Source organism: Carlito syrichta, unplaced genomic scaffold (assembly GCF_000164805.1).
Source record: "Carlito syrichta isolate Samal-C Ts95f unplaced genomic scaffold, Tarsius_syrichta-2.0.1 Scaffold317080, whole genome shotgun sequence".
Lineage (NCBI taxonomy): Eukaryota > Metazoa > Chordata > Mammalia > Primates > Tarsiidae > Carlito > Carlito syrichta.
The window spans coordinates 292,095-311,736 of NW_007261176.1; the positions used below are offsets into that span (position 1 = coordinate 292,095).

The following is a 19,642-nucleotide window of genomic DNA, read 5'->3' on the forward strand; positions in this document are numbered from 1 at the left end:
TAAATAAATAAGAGCAAAAAGATCATGATTAAACCACATATGAAGTAACAAAAGTGAAAAAAGATAGGAAGGACTGATTTAATTATTACAGGGTAGGAGAAAAGGAATATCATAGAACAACAGTGTAACTAATTATCCAATCAGTTCATCTTCAGAGTGAAAAAAGTCAATGAAGTTAATAAAACCATACAATATTTGAAATTTTTATTAAAAGACTGATAAATTTTCATCATCATTGTAGGCTTACAAAAAGCATTTTCTTTAATAACTGTTTTAAAAAATAAAGTTCTTTCCAAAAAATTAAAATAGCATATTCATGTATGTTAAAGCCCCCCCCAAAATGACTGAACTTTGTTGATTATCTAAATATCAGAAAATAACATAAGCAGAATAATTAGTCTTGGCACATACTCGTATGGTTTAATCAATTTTTTAATTTATATGTTTCTAAATCCAATCTGAAGAATTCATTTTTTCCACTGTGGATTCATTTTTAAATTTTAAATAAAGTTGCATTTCAGGTCTGCTAGGCTTTAAACCATCCACATCTTCAGTTGATTCCTCTTTAATGACCATAATATTTTGAACTTGGAAAATATTCTGTTAGTGCTGCAATGCCAAATAAATTCACAGCAAATTCTACTAAATGAACACATTCTAAATTGTGAATTTTTAATGAAAATATATAAGTAGTTCAGTCCAACTAATTTTTATAGGTATTGTTATTTTGCTACCTTTCTTCAACAAATACTATCTTTTCTTTGATAAACACTTTTTAAAAATAAACCTTGTCAAAAAATGTCTCCCAATAAATGATTTTTTATGCTTCCCCAAATTTGGATGCTGCAAAATCAACCTTCTCAATCACTTTCCATTGCTGTAGAGATATGAAATTACTCAATTAAAAATAGGAGCACCACCAAGATACTTTCCACAGATTGAGTTATTCCAAAGCACAATTATAGAATTTCAAAACTAACTCTCATACACCATTTAAACTCTCATCACTTAATTTGTTCAGTTTATTTTTTTCTTTTGTAAGGATGCATTTCAAGTTTTGTTTTCATTAACTGTAACTTGCTACAAATTTCAAAAGCTACTGGTTGGGGCACTTAATTTGTTGACTACTTTGATTCAAGATTTCCAACTGCTTTCTAACCAATGTACCAAAATTTGAGGGATTTGCTTACAAAGAAGTTTGATACTATTTAGTACACTTAAACTGATTTCCAAGGTATTCCCTCAAAGACTATGGAACAGGGAGCTTGGGAAGAACAAAAAAATACCTGGATACATGAAATACAAAATAAGAGAAGAATCTAATCAGAATCCCAGCAAAGGAGAGCAGAGTGGTGCTCAGGGTTGGGCAGAGACTAGAGACCATTCCATTCTCAGCAGCTCCAACTGACTGAGTCCTTCCTCCACAGGACCCAGCATCCCTGAGGCAGGGGCAAATGACGCAGGCAGTTGCACTGGCGTGGGTGTTGCAGCCGGAGGAAGGAGGCTGGCAAGGGACTGACCATGGGAATGTCGGAAGGGGTTAGACTGGATGGGGAAGCCCGGGGGCGTAGCAGGCCCCAGGGCTTCTCAATAACGACCAAGGGCAGGCACAGAAATAAGAAATTGAGAGGTCGTTGTCAAAAGGCTGACACGGGGTGGTGAGTAAGGTTACAGAGCTGGGCAGTTCCAGGGACCCCCATCCAGAGAGTAGCTGTGGGGTTGTGTGCTTAACCACAGAGTAGTAGGAGAACAGCTGGTCAAGGACACGGGAGGTCACAATGTGGGTTGTCCTCACGGACACGGCAGGCACCACACAGATCATCCTGGTCGCGGGAGTTGGGGAAGAGAGTAGAGATCTGGAAGTCAGTCACCAAAGGCTTCTATGCACGAAAGAGCATGGCCCAAGATCAGGAAAGGGCAGAAATAAGCAAGGCTGTCCGGGAACTCAGCCTGAGAGACCAAGCCACCACGGAGCAGGGATTTTTTAACTTCAACATGTAAAATTAATCATCTGGATGTGGCAGAGGGGGATCTAGCAGAATTCTAAATGCCTGCTTCAAACCAGGAGTCAGAGTCTCTCAGTCATCCCAGCCACGCCCCTTCCCCTCGAGGGAAACATTTCTCACACTCACTGGGGCTGCAATGATGCCAGCAGCATCACCGGCATGCGTTATTCACAAAGCACAAAGCTCCGAGGATTCAAGGTTTTAGAAATATCAGCTCAGGAGACAGAAAGACTGCTAGCAAACACAGAAAACCCAACAACTGGGTTTCTGACGTCTGTGCTTGTTTCATGGGATTCACACTGAGAAAACAGGAACAGCAAAAGAAACATGAGACCGTGGAATTTTAGACCTAGACCTTAGGCTTGTATAAAACAAATACATAATATATTTTTTAAAAAACCCTCTATTGTACTGTCAGGCCCAGGGAGGACGGGGGCCAAGCTATCATGGACCTCACAGGAGGCAGAAGGAAGCCAGGGCTCTGTGCTCACGGCTCCCTCCCATCTCTTTCCATTTTACAGCATTCCGAAATGGATTTCCTAAAGAAGCCCCATGATGTCTCCCCAGATCTCTTTTCAGATGCCTGGCAAAATCTCCCAAATGGGAACACGAGAAAGTTTACACCTATAGCCTCAAGTCTCCCCCCATGAAATAACCTCTAAGAAAAACCATTTAATTTACGTCATGTCTTCTAAAGGACAGAAGCTGGAACTGAATTAGATTCTGTCCAAGGTCCCTTTGGGCTGCACTCCTGATTTAATGGTCCCTGCCCCCTAGGAATTTGGATTCAAACTGGCAAGCCAGGATTATAGCTGTACTCTGACCTGAGTTAACTTTGAAGTGTCCAAGGGCTCCTTCCTCAGGCCCTTTCTCTGCCACCCCCATGCCTCCTGGACTGTCGGTAACGAGACTTCATCTGAGGTGGCCCTGCCACGCCCCTGGGGCCCCTCAGCTCCCCCAAGCCTCCCAGGCCCTTGCTCTTCCTCAATCACAGGGGCACACCCCTGAAGCAGAACTCTATGGCCGAGGTCCCCTTTCCCAGGATGTTCTTTGTGGACAGCAGCACTCAGGGCTGGCTACATACTTTGCAGGGCTCAGTGCAAAATGAAAATGTAGCCCCCTTGCTCAAAGAGCAGGGGGAAATTTTTCACTTTTTTTCATGTCTTTTATTGTATTTTTTTTTATGTTGTGCTCCCTCTGTCATAGGATACTCACTTGTAGGGTGAGCGCAGACCCCTCCAAGGCACCTGGGTTCCTGGCCCACATCCGGGTGCTGGTCACACACATCTGACCAACCTTCCAATACCTGGGCCGAGGCTCCCACCAGTACAAGCTCCACTGTCCCTTCAGATTTTACTCATAATACACAAATTTAAACATCAACTTATTAAGCATTTTCACATGGCAAGTACAAAGAAAACCCATATGTGGGGCCTTCTCAGCCTGGGGCTCTGTGTTCTGTGTGACTGCACTGATCAGTGACAGGAACGCATGGCTTACAACCTCACTTCCTTCAGGTCTCTACTCACCATTCGAGGCTAAATAGCAAATCATCCATTCACCTCCCAGCACTCCCGACCACCCTCACCGTCTTTTCTGTTTTTCAGTAGTCTTTAGCACTACTTGGCATCTACTCAATCATTTATTAAACTAATGGTCTGTCTGGTGTCTGTCTCTCCTGCTATTACGAAGGCTTTAAAGGGGTAGAGAGTTCCTTTCATTCATTGCTGTATCCCCACTGGATAATAATGCCAGACGCACGGTGGATGCTCCATAAATACCTGTGGGATGAAGGAATGAATGATGATGATGATGCATAATGACCAGTACAGATAAAAAATGTTACAGAATTTCTAGAAAGAGAACATTTCTGTGGGCTGGGGATCCTGAGACCACACAGGATGTGTAGTTCACATTTTAGAGAGGAGCAATTATAACGCACAAGGATTGCTTTCCTTGAGGACTATGCAGCATGCTTTGGGGTCACAGGGAAAGCCCTGGTGGGGGAGACACTCTCGAGTGGAGGGTGACTGAGAGTCAGCTATGCTGGGATGTGGGTGGGGCCATGCTCCAGGCAGAGGGCATTCAGCAGCCTGAGTGAGACTGTGAGGGAATGCGTCTGGTGTGGTGCTTTAAAGAAAAGAGTGAGTCTAGATGACTGAGAGGAATAGAAGGAGAATTATAGACACAGGGAAGACAGAGAAAACCCGAGGCAGGAGTACACACATCCTATTTGCAGTGTACGAGGAAATTCGTTTGGTTGGAGCAGAGCACTGTTTCCTGTAGTAAATCATCAAACAGAATTGCAATTCTATTTGAGCATCTCAAACCAGATATATATCTAATCTAATATATTCTGAAATGCAAAACTGTGTAGACATTCTTTTTACAAGCCCCAGGTTTCTACCTACTAAGGAATTAAAAGCAACAAAATCTGTGGTCACACTATTTATTTTTTTTTAACAAGCCTCAGTTTGCTTGCTGATTTTAGGGTACTATATGTATCTTTACATCAAATAAATATCTGTACAATATATTGGTGAATAAATGGATAATTTCTGAAACTGATGTTTTATATTATAAGCATGACTGTATTTTTATGGATTCTCAAATCTGAATATTAGTGACAAGCTGTTACTTTTCAAACATTTTACAATTGTTTATATAATGTATGGGATTTTAAAATTGTGCATACTTTAAAAACTCAAAAGATGCTTCCTGAAAGATGTTGAATGTCATTCAAACTGAATTAAATGAGTAAGATTATGTTTTAAAAGTAGTGTGAAAATCTTTAAAGAATTATTGTATTAAAATAATGATAAAGAATCAAAAACTGTTATAAGAGACAAAAAAGAACAACATACAATGATAAAAGGGTTAACCCATCAAAAAGACACAACGATAAACATACTTGCACCAAGCAACAAAGTTTCAAAGTATATGAAGCAAACATTGACAGAATTTAAGGGGGAGCTGTATGCGATGGCTCATGCCTATAATCCCAGCACTTTGGGAGGCCAAGGTAAGAAGATTGCCTGAGCCTATGGGTTCGAAACTAGCCTGGACAACTTGGTGAGATCGCATCTCTACAATAAATCATAAAAGTTAGCCGGGTGTGGTGGTATGTGCCTGTAGTTCCAACTACTTGGAAGGATCACCTGAGCCCAGCAGGTAGAGGTTGCGGTGGCTGTGAATGTGCCACTGCACTCCAGCCTGGGTGATAGAGTGAGACTCTGACTCAAAAAAAAATTTAAGGGGGAAATAGCTCTACAATAATAGTAGGAGATTTTAATACCCCACTTTCAATAAGGAATAGAATGACTAAGCAAAAGATCAATAAGAAAAGAGAAGACTTGAACAAAGTATGGACCAACTGGATCTAACGGATGTGAGGGGGAACCCCAAAACCACAGAATTTATTTATTTCAAAGAACTCTCTGTTTGATGCAATACACCTATCAAGGTGATTTTTATATTGCTCAGAACAGGTTTTCAATATGTCTATTTGGATGCCTTTTAGTGCTTCTGTCATTTTTTGTTTCACCTCTTCCACACTGGCAAAACATTTCTCTTCGAGGATTTTTTTTCACCCAAGGAAACAAAAAAAAGTTGCTCAGGGTGAATCAGATGAGTACGGAGGGCGGGGCACAGAGGTCATGCCATTTCTGGTCAAAAACTGCTGGACACTCAGTGCGGGGGGGGCACGTTGTTTGTGTAAATCACACATCATGAAAAGGGCAAACATGTTGAAAGAATCTCCAAAAAACAACTCACTGAAGCTGAATGCAGCCTCTTACAACAATGCTAGTTGGTACACTGATGTCGGTGGGTTCCCAGTACACTTACACAGTAGGAGAGCCTACTACAAGGGGCTTGCCCTTCAAAAAATAATTCCATTTGTTGGTGTCCTCCTCATATATGTAGAGCACTCCATCTAACAACAGAAGAAGAATACACATTTTTCTGAAGTTCACACAGAACATTCTACAGGATAGACCATTTTTTAGGCCACAAAACGAGCGTTAATATAATTAAAAAGACTGAAATCATAGAAAATATCTTTTTCAATCAAATAAAACCAGAAATCAGCAGCAGAAGGTAAATTGGACAATTCACAAATACACAGAAATTAAACAACACACTATTAAACAACCATTAGGTCAAAGAAAAAATTAAAGGAAGATGGAAAATATCTTCAGATAAATGAAAACAAAACACAACATAGCAAAATTTATGGGATGCAGTGAAATCAGTGCTAAGAGAAAAACGTATGGCTCTAAATGCCTACATTAGAAAAGAGTTCAAAAAACATGTTCTACATTGACAATTTCATATAACTGAACCTAATAAGGTTCGTTCATGACTACCCTGAACTTTGGCTTTTCTTTTCTTTTTTTTTTTTACCTTATTATCGCTCTAAATCTTTTATATCTCACTAGGTTTTCCAGTGCCAGGGGGAAAAATGGCAAAGCATATTCAATAACCAGCCTGGAGGTTAATACAGCAGGAGCGGCAGCCAGAGGCCTCGATTTTGCCTACACTGGTGTGCTTCCCGCCTTATCTCCCAGCAAGATGCCACACTGCTCCCACCCCAGTCAGACCGAACCTCGTAGGACCAAACTCCTCGCCGAGCAGCTCCCTGGAGACCCAGCTCCCCGCATCCTGAGCCTTCGCACGCGGCCTCTTCCTCCCACCAGGGCTCCTTCGCTTCTCTCTGCGCAGCAGCCCAGGCCTGGGGCCCAGCCGCCTGCCTCGTGCGGCACGTGCGTCTGCCTACCTCGTCATCGCTCTCTGTTAAGCGTGTTTCCTCCCACGACGCCCCGCGCAACCTCAAAGGTGAGTCACGGTGGCTCTAACCGCTCCTCTACGGACTGTGTCTCGCTTGGGTCCCTGGAGGCCCTTTCCTCCCCACCCACCCAATACTGAGCAGACGCCACCAGCCCACCAGGCTCTCAACATCTGTCCTGAACAACGATCAGACTGTGGTCACTCACCTGTAAGTATATGAAGGTGTCACATTCAGAAACGCTTTTCTCTTCATTATTGTGCCTGGCTACTTACAGAAGGCTTTCCACTGGGAGTAGTAATTTGTGCTCTAATTAAAAATGTTTCTGGGAACACAGGGTATGAATTATGAATACAATATCCACATGACGGCTAACAGCAGCAACCCCCACAAACAGGAAACTGTTCACACAACTTTTGCACAAGCCAACAGAGCGGATAAACCATATTTTCTCTTGGAAGCTAATATATTTTCATGTCTTGGGTTACTCGGGAACCAAATTAATATTCTCTGAAGAATGGGCATTTAATCCTTAGTTTTTCAAGATCAGCAGATAACTAGTTGTACATATCTTAATGCTATCATGGAATGAAATAATCATTAGGAATATTTGCATCTCATGTGGAATAAGCACAACACAACAAGCCACAACAGTGGTCAAATGTACTCATCCATTCATGTATTAAGTTAAAAATTATTAAAGAAAGAAACAGGATAACAGATGTGAATGGAATGAGGCTGTTCTAGTGAATTCCTGTAATGTTACCGAGAAAATCTTTTTTCCCCTTATAAACCACTACAAAACAGGATATTTTCTATTTTCTGATTCAAGTGCAGTGGTGTTTACAAAAGTTAGCTTTGCTTTTAAAATCCCTATTGGATGATAACGAATAAATTTTTCCAGGTAAGTTGAATTACTCACATTAAGGGTACCTACAAGATCTTTTCCCAGAAAATCTTATCAGTATATTACATTGGTCAAGTGTCTACACTGGGCTGTTTGCTGGCTTGGGTAAGTCATCTGCCTTTCTGTTCAAGTTCTTCATCCAAAATTAGGACAACAGTAACTCTTGAGCTTGTTGTGAGGATTAAATGGGTAAATAAATATATCGTCTATTATTCCTTCTCTATGTGATCATATTAATTAAACAAATATCTATTGAGTGCCTACCGGAATGTGCAAGCACCATTCTAGCAGACAACGAAGCAGAGAGAACTTTTTCGATGCTGACAGATGCTATGAGAAGCAATGAAGTTGGGGAATAGGACGGGAGACGAATGTGTGTGTGGCAGGAGTGGTAGAAGGAATGCTATTTTATACAGGGGAGCTGGGGGAACAGGTCAACGAGCAGGTGACCATAGGCAAACATTCCAGTACTTCCTTCATTCCATGACAGCATTAAAATAAAGGGTTTCAGGAAGAGAGAACAGTAGGAACAAAGGGCCTGTGGTGGTACAGGCTCAGTGTGTTGAGGAACTCCAAGGAAGCCAGCCTGGCTACAGGGAACTGAAAGAATGAGAGAGGCAGAAGAGGAGGTCAGAGAGGCCACCAGGGGACAGAGCCTATGAAACCCTGGAGGTCAGGAGAAGGACTCTGCTTTTAGCCCTAAGATGGAAAGCCAATGAAAGGTCCTCTACCAAGGCGTGATAAGGTCTGGCTATAACTGGGAAGGAACAGTGAGGTAGGGTTGGGGGAAGAAAGATAAGTTTACATATGATGTGGTTTGGACCAGGGTGGAAGCTGTAGAGATGACGAAAAAGTGGTTGGCTTTGCTATATATTTTACAGTTGGTAGCCACAGGATTTGCCAATTAATATGGGATTGTTGGGTATAAGAGAAAAGGATGAGTAAAGGATGACTCCAGGTTTTTGGCCAGAGCAACTGGAAAAATGGTGTTGCCATTCGATGATATGAGATAGACAGCAGGGGAAGCAGACTTCGTAGAAAACTCGAGAGTTTATTTTGGATCTGATAAGTGAGTGTTGCTTATTACAAAGCCAAGTGGAACTGCTGAGCAGACAAGTTGGATATACAAGCCTGGAGTTCTGGAGAACAGTCCAGACAGAAGATACAAATCGAGGAGTTACCCACACAAGGAAACTTCAGTCTTATTGAAAGTATGATATAATTCATTAGAAATATAATATATTTCTTTTTTTCAAAAAGGATTTCTGATGTCTCCTGTGCGCTGCATCAGCCTGAAGGTTATTCTACTTCCTAAGTTGTATAGATGTGAAAGGGAAGGAGTTTGAGGGAGTGTCCATTATCATCTCCAAATACGTGGACTGACATTCCACAAGCAAAATCAGATGAGAAGGAAACACTAACCAAACTGACTTTTCATCTATAACCTATCCCAATATCATACCGACCTCCTGTTAGCTAGAGAAGAATGTTCCAAAAAACAGCATTCTGAAAAATAGATATTTGTGCAAAAATATAAATAAAATTTAAACACAGACCTCTGCAAATTATCAAGTCTCTTTTGCTACAGCAGCACAGGAACAAATCTGCAGCAATATTCAGAACCAAAATAGCAATTAGTTAAATAATAAAATTAAGATACTGAGCACCCCCATTATATGTGAGTGCACAACATGATGTTTCCTAGGAAACCAAAAGCCTCTCAGGCACAAATAGTATAAAATACAATCCCCCAAAATATGTTTTAGATCCTCCCCAAGTATTTAAGAACCGAAGATTTACTAAGCTCTTTAAACAACAGAAAATAAATAAATAAAAACAAAAACCCACTTTCCACTTTTCCAATGAACCAGACAGAAAAGATATGGGGTCTCAGGAACAAAAACTATTGAGCTTTGTCAAACAATAACAAGAATACAACAACAACAAAATAATATAGCCCACAGGCTCCTCAAACCAAACCAAGATCTTCCCAGGAGTATTATATTCTATACTTCAAGGGTTTTCTGTCATTGCTTTTTCCTTTTTCTCTTATTTCTTTTTTTTAAACTTACCATTGCTTTTTAAAAATTCTCACTCATTTGGTAGTTAATAGAAACAAGAAAAGAATAAGAGAGGCTAATGTGAATTTTCAAAATATCTGTCATAAAACATTTTAAAGGCATGTAATTATGACATTAAAATATATTTAATATTTAGAACTAAACTATCAAAGTTTTACCAAATAGAATTCCTTTAGGGACCAGCCAGAATTCATTTAATTGCAGATGACAAGGTTGTTTAGATAGAAAATGCAAAGAAATCCAGAAAACAACTGTTGGAACTAATAACTGAATTTAGCAAGGTCATAGGCTAATGTACAAAAATCAACTGTGCTTTTATATATTAGCAACAAGCAACTACAAAGAATCTATTTGTAATAGGATCAAAAAATTTCAGAATAAATTGAACAAAAATATGAAGGCCCACATGTTAAAACTATAAAATATTAGTGAGAGTAATGAAAGACCTAAATAAACAGAGATTGATGACTGATGTTTATGAATTGAAAAACTCGCTTTTTTAAGTAGTCAACTGTTCTCAAGTTGATATATACAAAGTAATATCAAACACAATTCCCACAATCATTAAAAAAAGAATTTATATGAAAATGCAAACAGTCTAGAATAGCTAAAGCAATTTTAAGAAAAGAATAACAGTTAGAGAACTTATACTCCATGATTTTAAAACTTACTAAAAGGCTACAGTAAACAAGACATGGTGGTTTTGATAACAGGACTGACTTATAGAGTAACAGGCCAGAATAACAAGTTTATAAATCAATCCAGTTATGTACTGCCAACTGATTTTTGACAAAGGTACTGATGCAATTTATGGAAAAATAAGTCTTTTCAACAAATGGTGCTGAAAATTGGATAGTCATATGGGAAAAACATGAATACTGTCTTTACCTCACACCATACACAAATATTAACTTGAAACTTATCTTGAAATATACCTATATGGAAAAGCTAAAACTATGAAACTTCTAGAAGAAAAACAAAATTGCAACTTGGAGTAGGCAAAGACTTCTAATATAGGACATAAAAGCACAAATCATAAAAAAGTAAGCTTTATCACTACTAAAACTTTCCTTATTCAAAAGGTACCATTAAGAATTAGGTGATCATTTGTTAGTAAGACACCAAAAGCGTAAGTGACAAAAGAAAAAATAAACTAGAATACACCAAAGTTACCACCTGACTCAGTAATTCTGCTTCTAGGTCTATACCCAAGGGATGTCAAATCATGTCAACATAAAAATGTGTACCTGACCAGGCTCGGTGGCTCAGCCTGTAATCCTAGCGCTTTGGGAGGCTGCGGCGAGTGAATTGCCTGAGCCTGTGGGTTCGAGACCCGCCCGGGCAACTTGGCAAGACCTCGTCTCTACAATAAATCAAAAACTAGCTGGTTGATAGCATGTGTCTATAGTTCCGGCTACTTAGAAGGCTGAGGTGGAAGGATCGCTGGAGCCCAGCAAGTCAAGACTGCGATGGCCGAGAGCGTTCTATTGCACTCCAGTCTGGGCAACAGAGTGAAACTCCAACTCAAAAAAAAAAAATGTGTACCTGGATGTGCCTGCATCATTATTTATGGTAGCCAAAAAGTGGAAACAACCTAAATGTCCATTAATGGATAATGTCTAGCAGTGGATGAAATGTGGTATATCTACATAACAGAATATTACTTGGCAATAGAAAGGAATGAAGCACTGATACATGCTACAATATGGATTAACCACGCAAACATTAGGCTAAGAGAAAGAAATCAGTCACAAAGATCACATGTATGATTCCACTTATATGAAATGTCTAAAACAGGCAAATCCATAGAAACCAAAAGCAAGTAGTTGCCAAGGTCTGTGGGAGAGAAGAATTGAGAGTGACTGCTAATGAATACAGGGTTTCTTTTAGAAGGACAAAAATGTCCTCAAATTAAGTTGCAGTGATGATTGCATAACTGTGCGATCATTTATTTATTTTATTTTATTTATTTATTTTTTGAGTTGGAGTCTCACTCTGTCACCCATACTGGAGTGCAGTGGCCGCTCTCGGCCACCGCAGCCTCGACCTGCTGGGCTCCGGCGATCCTTCCACCTCAGCCTTCCAAGTAGCTGAAACTACAGGCGCGTGCTACCACACGCGGCTAATTTTTTTTATTTATTGTAGAGATGAGGTCTCACCAAGTTGCCCAGGCGGGTCTCGAACCTGCGGGCTCAGGCAATCCACTCATCTCAGCCTCCCAAGGCGCGGGATTACAGGCTGAGCCACCAAGCCCAGCTACTGTGCGACCATTTAACAGCAAACCTTAAATGTGTGAATCGTATAGTATGTAAATTATGTCCTAATAAAGCTGTTTTGTAAAATGGCACCATTAAGAAAACAACAGGCCAGGTTCGGGGGCTCAGCCTGTAATCTCAGCATTTTGGGAGGTCGAGGCAAGTGGAGTGCCTGAGCCTGAGGGTTCAAGACCAGCCCAAGCAACTCATTGAGATCTCATCTCTACAATAAATAAAAAATTAGCCGGGTGCGGTAGCACAGGCATGTAGTTCTGGCTACTTGGAAGGTTGAGGCGGAAGGATTGCTGGAGTCCAGTAGGTCAACGCTGGAGTGGCTGTGAGCGTGCCACTGCACTCCAGCCTGGGCAATGGAGTGAGACTCCAATTCAAAAACAAAACAAAACAAAAACAAAGCAGGCTACAAAATGGATGAAAATATTCATACTACATATAGCTGACAATATAAAAAAACACTTACAACCCAATAATATAGCCTAATAAAAACTGAGCACAAGATTTGAACAGATACTTTATAAAAGAAGATATAGAAATAGCCAATCGGGATATAAAAAGGTGATTAAAACCATTCATCATCAGAAAATGCAAATTAAAACTATTCTGAGATACCACTACACATCCATTAGAATGGCTAAAATGGAAAGCCTCAAGAGTTGGCAAGAATGTGGAGTAACAGAAATTTATATACACTGATGATAAAAATATAAAATGATAACACCATTCTGGAAAACCATCTGGCAGGTTTTTTTTTTTAAGTTATTAATAGACACAACACCAATCACATGACCCACTATTTGTACTCCTAGGGCTTTATTCAAATACACATTCACACAAAGACCTGTACATGAATGTTCTCAGCAACTTCACCCATCAGAGCCCAAAGCAGAAAGAACCCAATGTCTATTGATAAGGAAATACACAAAATATGGTAAAGCCATAACAGTGGAAAACTACTCGGGAATAAAAAGGAACAGACTGCTGAGACATGTTACCACATGGATGAATGTCAAAATAACTACGAGTGAAATGAGTTAACACATGGGTTCGTGTATTTAATATTTTAGAAAATGCAAAATAATCACTAGTGAGTGAAGTAGATCACAGGTTGACTGCAGTCATGGGTGAAGGAGAGAGGACTTCAAGGGGACACAAGGAATCTTCTGGGGGCCAGGGAAATTTTCTATATCTCGGATTTATGTACTTGAAATACTTTGATATTTAGTTTCAAAAGCCCAGAACTTAAGTAAGTAGATACATACACAGCTTTGAACTCAAGGATTTGTACTTTTTACATTACCAGTAAAAAAGCACACACTTAAATACATAGCTGACATTTTGTGGGGCCTTTGCTTGTCACCAAAACGTCATAGGCAATAAGGTTGCTTTTTAAAAAGTAATGAAAACCAATGAAAAAAAAGAATCAAGCTGGGCTCGGTGGCTCAGCCTGTAATCCCGCGCCTTGGGAGGCTGAGGTGAGTGAATTGCCTGAGCCTGCGTATTCAAGACCCGCCTGGGCAACTTGGTGAGACCTCATCTCTACAATAAATAAAAAATTAGCCAGGTGTGGTAGTGTGTGCCTGTAGTTCCAGCTACTTGGAAGGCTGAGGTGGAAGGATCACCAGAGTCTAGCAGGTGGAGGCTGCGGTGGCCAGGAGCGGCCACTGCACTCCAGTCTGGGTGACTGAGTGAGACTCCAACTCAAAAAAAAAAAAAGAAAAAAGAAAAAAGAATCAATAGAATTTAACATTTTAAATTAGCATATCTAATTTATGTGTAAATAGCACTTTTAAACTGCTTAATAGGGCACATACACAATACATCGTTTTTTCATAATTCAAACATTCATTGCCTCTAGACTGGATTTTGTGATTAATTTGCCTAACAAACCTCATATAGTGTCCTCTAAAGGTTAATTCCACCTAATTCCTCTCTGAATTACTAAAATTCTCAAGGAGTGTGGTCCATATTAATGAGGTTTTCTCCAACTACAAAAGAGGGAAGTGCTTGATGGAAAAGCTCGAGGTAGTTGTGCCAACCGTAAGACTCCCAAGCTTTGTTCTAAGGCTGGTCTGTCCCAGACACTTTCATGTTCTCATGCCAGCCCATTTTTATATAAACTTCTGCTAGAACGTACACAACCAAGGTGTGCAGAAAGGCAACGTTTAAATCTACTTGAACTTTATCTCATAAAATGAAAGACTATCTGTAGAGACATAGAGATAAAATGATACAGATGTCCACGTAGAAGCCAGCACATTCTGAAGACCGACTCGTTTGTGAGACTATTTCCCACTCGTTTCTCATTCCCCACTCACTATAGCTCTCTCATGGAAATATGACTATTACTATCCCCATTTTTTTCCATGCTGAAAACAGATACTCAAAGAGACTCAATTATTTGTCCAAAATCACCCAGCTAGTAAGAGGCAGAGCTTAGATATGCTAACTGATATTTATAGTCCCACAAACACAAAACTTAAGCAAGTAGATCCATATATATAGCTTTGAATTCAAGGATCGGTGCCTTGTGCATCACCAGTAAAAAAGCACACACTCAAATACATAGCTGACATTTTGTGAGGCTTTTGCTTGTCACCAAAATGTCATATTCTTCCCATTAGGCAATAATATTTGATGAGAAAATTATTTGCCTGCATCTTTAAAGAGCAGAATTTATATTAAACAAAAATCACATGAGCCTCCAGGGAGTGTCCCCATATTTGGGGAGAACGTCTGCTCTCTAGGAAAAATGAGAAATATGGCAAATTGTAAAACAAACAGAAGATCAAGGAACTAGAAAATACTGCACTTAGGTAACTAGAAGTTAACATGAAAACAAGCAGTCAAATCTTTCTTTGAATTATAGTCAGTCTTATGGCTGACTATAATTTTTTAAAATTGTTTTATAGAGACAAGGTCTTACTGTGTGGCCCAGGCTGGTCTCCTGGCCTCAACTGATTCTTCTGCCTTGGCCTCCCAAAGTGTTGGGATTATGGAAGTGAGCCACCGTGCCTGGCCAGATGGCTGCCTATAGCCACACAAATCTCTACTACTGCTAATTACCACCCAGGGCTGCCATTGGACAGAGAAAAAGCAGACATATGCCTTCAGTTTGGACATTCTTAAAGTATTTACACAAAAATGTCATAATCTACTAAAAATATTTTAAAGGTGATAAAAGATTAAATAAATGCATTGATGAACATTTATTTGCATCCTGATGTGATCCCAAGTTAATGTGTTATTTAAACATTCACAAGAAAAAGAATACATGGAAAATACACTGTTACCCTTGCTAATCCAAAGTGTGAAAATCATTAATCAATCATGAAATTAAGTATATATTCTGATCCTCAACAAAAATCCTCTTCAGTCATTAAGCTTAATAATTTGATGTTCCAGAATGTATTTATTCAGGTAATGGTAAAAGTGCAACATTTGGACACAGTTTCCATCAGTTAATTCTCATAACTGTAGCCTGGAGATAGCCTAGGAATTATATCACTTAAAGTATTTGTGCAAGTGGGGAGGCTAATTTCATCTTAAATTATTACAAATATATGTTCAAGTAAAGTCTCTGCCTGAATATTTAGCTTTCTTATTTCTTCCCTCTCTTGGTAATGTCCAGTGATCACAGACTGCAGAAATAACCTGATGACCATGTCATGGCCTGACTCCAATGACACTTGCTCTGTGTCCAGCATGAACTCCCATTTCAATCACACGTGCATTTCTGTGCCATAGGAAGAGGACAGGGAAGGAACAAAGACTGCGGTTACCATCTGCTTTCCCCCACCCCCGGTATCCCTAGAAAGGAAGACAAGCGTGGGAGTTTCTCCCAGAGACAGGAGCAAAGTGTACTCATAGTAGGCCCACTCAAGTGTCTTCAGGCAGCAATATTTGGCCCTGGTATATTAGAAAGCAATACAGACAACCTGCAGGAAGAACCCTGGCAGGGCGCTAAGTGTCCATGCTAGCCCAGCAGCTGCAGACTGGTCTGAGGGAAGCTTGTAGACTTCCATGCACAGCCCATGGTCTTTAGATAGGTACAGCCTTCTCCAATGTCCCACAGGTGTCCCTGCTCCCTATTTTCTTACTTATTTTCCTGCCTGGACCCTTTACGCATTGGTGATAGCAACCTGGTCTGTATAGTAAGTCCTCGACAGACAAACGAGTTCTGATCTGAGAGTGCATTCCGAAGTCCAATTTGTTCCTAAGTCCAACAAAGTGAGCCTAGGTACCCAACTAACACAGTCGGTTAGACAGTGCCAGCTACATCACCACTGCTTTTCCGTTTGCTTCCAGACATCCTGGGCTTGAAATAAAGATACTGTACTACTATACTTTATACTTTGTACACAGTAAAGTACACAAAAGCACAACCACTTGAAGATGCATACACATGACAATGTGCGCCAGACGTATAAACTAACTTACATGACTGGACACGCATATGCATATTCGCATCTTTGGAATGTAGGAGACTGACTGTATTTATCAATCAAATGAGGTACTTACAGCTGCATGACCAAGTACAAGTGATTTGGGCTTTCGTAAATGTCTTCCAGGGCAACGATGTTTTCATGCTTAATCCTAAAAGAAAAAAAAAATAGCACACAATAGTAAGCACTATTAGACATGGAAACATCTAAACACAGATGTAATTACAGCAAAAAGTTACAAGACAGAATCCAAACTCCTTAATAAAACATTGAAGACTCTTCGTAGTCTCGTCCTCAGTTTTTTTCCAGACCCACTGCCTGGTATTCCTCCCTAATCTCTGCTCCTGTTCATTCCTAAGTCTCTAGGCCTTAATTGAGCAAGACTGAATTAACTATTGTTGCTTCATGCAAATCCCAGAAATGGGCCAAACCTGTCAGCATCCTATTATCTTGCAAGGCTGATAGTCCCTGAGCAGAATTCCCTCTTCTGTGGTCCCACAATGGCCATCACAGACTGGCCTGAACAAATAATGACATGCATATCCAACTCCCATAACAGGCTGCCATGTTTCAGGAAACAGCTTCACTGTCACGCTCATGAGTCCAGGAAAGCAAAACCAGCCTGGCCCTCTCATTAAGGCCCATGTCCCCAACAACATCAAATGTCACTTCAGTTTCCCAGGCAAGCTAGACCAGTAGTCCTCAAAGTGTGGTTCCCAAACAGGCAGTGCTAGCATCTCCAGGGAGCTTGGTAGAAATGCTCTCCTCAGGCCCCACACAGCCACAGAATATCACAAGCTCTCAGGGCGAAGTACAGGAATCTGCATTTTAACAAGATGCCCAGATAATCTGTGCGTGCAAAGTAGAGATTGAGAAATACTATTCTAGGCCAGCGCTTCTCAAACTTCAATGTGCAAATGGGCCACGTGGGTATCTGGTTACAGTGCAGGCCTTGATTCAGTGGGTCTGGGGTGGGGCCTGAGAGTCTGCATTTCTAACTAGCGCTCAGGAGACGCTGAGGCTGCTGGTCTAAGGTCCACATACAGAGCAGCAAAGTCCTAACTCAAGAACCACGGCAGAAGGAAACAGTTCAATTCTAGCCCCTGGAACTATCCAGTAGGAGAAGTTTCTGCTCAAAACATAAGACTTGACATTATTTTAAAGCAATTGAGAGAAAAATCATTTCATTACTCAATGAGCTAACTAGCTAGCTTATACCACTAATCCTGTCATTGAAATCAGTGCTGAACCACTTAAAAACAAGCATGTAACATGTAGATTCTCATGAACCCCTTGAAAGCAAGAACTGCGTTGTTCATTTTGTTTTCCCCTTGTGCCTAGCACAGATCTGCTTAATAAATATAGGGATGACAAAAAAAAAATACACATTTTAAGAGATGTTACCCATGTATTACTTTTAGTTCGCTGCAATCAGAAGTGTCTGGAAGCTGATGGGACCCACTTAGCGCACCTCTTGTAATTACAAAAGTCAAATGTGACTTGTATTCTTCTTTTGTTATCAGTATATTTTATTACAATTTTAATACAGTTTTTCCCTTTCCTAAAATTCGTATACATGCACATAAATGTTTTTGGCACCCTCTGTGTTTACTGAATGAATGAATGATAGTTAAAGGTTGTTGCCATCAGACAGCAAGAAACAACATAATTTAGTTAGGAAAAATAAAGGCAATTTTCCTAAGTAGGTGATGTCTTCCCTACAAAAAAGTTTAAAGGGTGGTACAAACAAGAATATTATCTTCTCTCTGAGATGAAATAAGAGAACAAGAAAATTAATTAAGACTAGTGATGCTTTCCTTTGATTTCTACAATGCAGTTGTTTTGTAGGACTAAACCATAGATTATGCTAAAGTCACATTTCACCTCATTCTAATGCACAGAGCCTAATTATTTATTTGTCAGCAGTGGTTACTCACAGCCTGAACAAGATAAATATATCAGCAATATAGTATATGAACCAAATAAATTATGCCACTGAAAACTGAGAGCTTAATTTGATACTACCAAGATCCTAGAAAAATTCATGGCATTATTATTATTGAATATATCCGAAAGGATACGACCACAAAAAGCATACATCATGTGGATTTCTCGTTTGGGAGATTTTTACAAGTTTGCCATTGGAATCAATCACATTGGCATCAATATTTTCTTTCAGTTCACTTAACTGGAGAGTTAATTAAGAGCCTAGATTTACTGGGAAATGAGAGGAATGGGACCATATGAAGGGTGGCCAGATAAAATGCAGGGCACACAGTTACATTTGAATTGTACATAAACAATGAATACTATTTTAGCATATGTATGTCCCAAACATCTCATGGTTGTTTATCTGAACTTCACATATAACTTGGGCATCCTGTATTTTCAGGTGCTATTATCTGATCACCCTGGTTATAGGAATCACTCAATCAGCCTCTAAACTGGGGTTGGAGATTGGCACCTTCAGTCCTAGTTCCCCATGGAGGTGAAGCCAAGAAGACTGATTGAGCCCTAGGGTTCAGTCATTAATATAGATTAAACTATATACGAAGAATCCACTCTGAACAAAGCACCTGTCTCACCAAAGTGGCAGACTCCAATAAATTATGACTACAATCTCCTCCTTGGATGCTTGGAACAGAGAAGTGAAAGTTTGTTTAACTTGCCATGTCTTACATGAGTGCTAACTAGAAATTAATTTTAATCCATTGGAACATTCCAGAGAGGTATTGCAGCCAGTGGGGATGATCCCAAAACGCAGAGGCTGGAAAGATACTTTCAGCAACCATCCCTCCTAAGGTATCCACAAATCAAGCAACCAAACCGTTGTCATTTACTGAGTGCCTGTTATGTGTCTGAAAGAAGACCAAAAAATATATTAATATAAAAGTTAATAAAATATTTTAAGGTTTTGCCTCAAAAAGCTTGTCATCTAGAAGAGAGACCTATGAAACAACTAGAAAATAATTACACGCTAAACTGTAGAATTGCTTTTGAAATTAGAGAAAGCAGGACTTGGATGGGTCAGAATTAGGGGAAAGAAAGAAAATTATGACGTTGATCTGGGATGGATAATGTTTGAATGAAGCATACTTGAGAAATTTCAAATAAATCCTAAAATGGTCTCTTAAATGTCTCTTAAGA

The 19,642-nt window shown here is 39.9% G+C and overlaps 1 protein-coding gene across 4 annotated transcripts in view; it reads right to left on the minus strand.

Moving 5' to 3' along the window:
* CAMK1D (calcium/calmodulin dependent protein kinase ID) overlaps positions 1–19,642 on the minus strand; it is a 261,834-nt gene that overhangs the window by 127,151 nt on the left and 115,041 nt on the right. For all 4 annotated transcript variants that reach the window (XM_021707378.1, XM_021707379.1, XM_021707376.1 and 1 more), the window contains exon 2: positions 16,572–16,646. In XM_021707378.1, coding sequence (XP_021563053.1) covers positions 16,572–16,579 — 8 coding nt within the window. In that variant the 5' untranslated portion in view covers positions 16,580–16,646. The remainder of the gene's footprint in view (positions 1–16,571; positions 16,647–19,642) is intronic.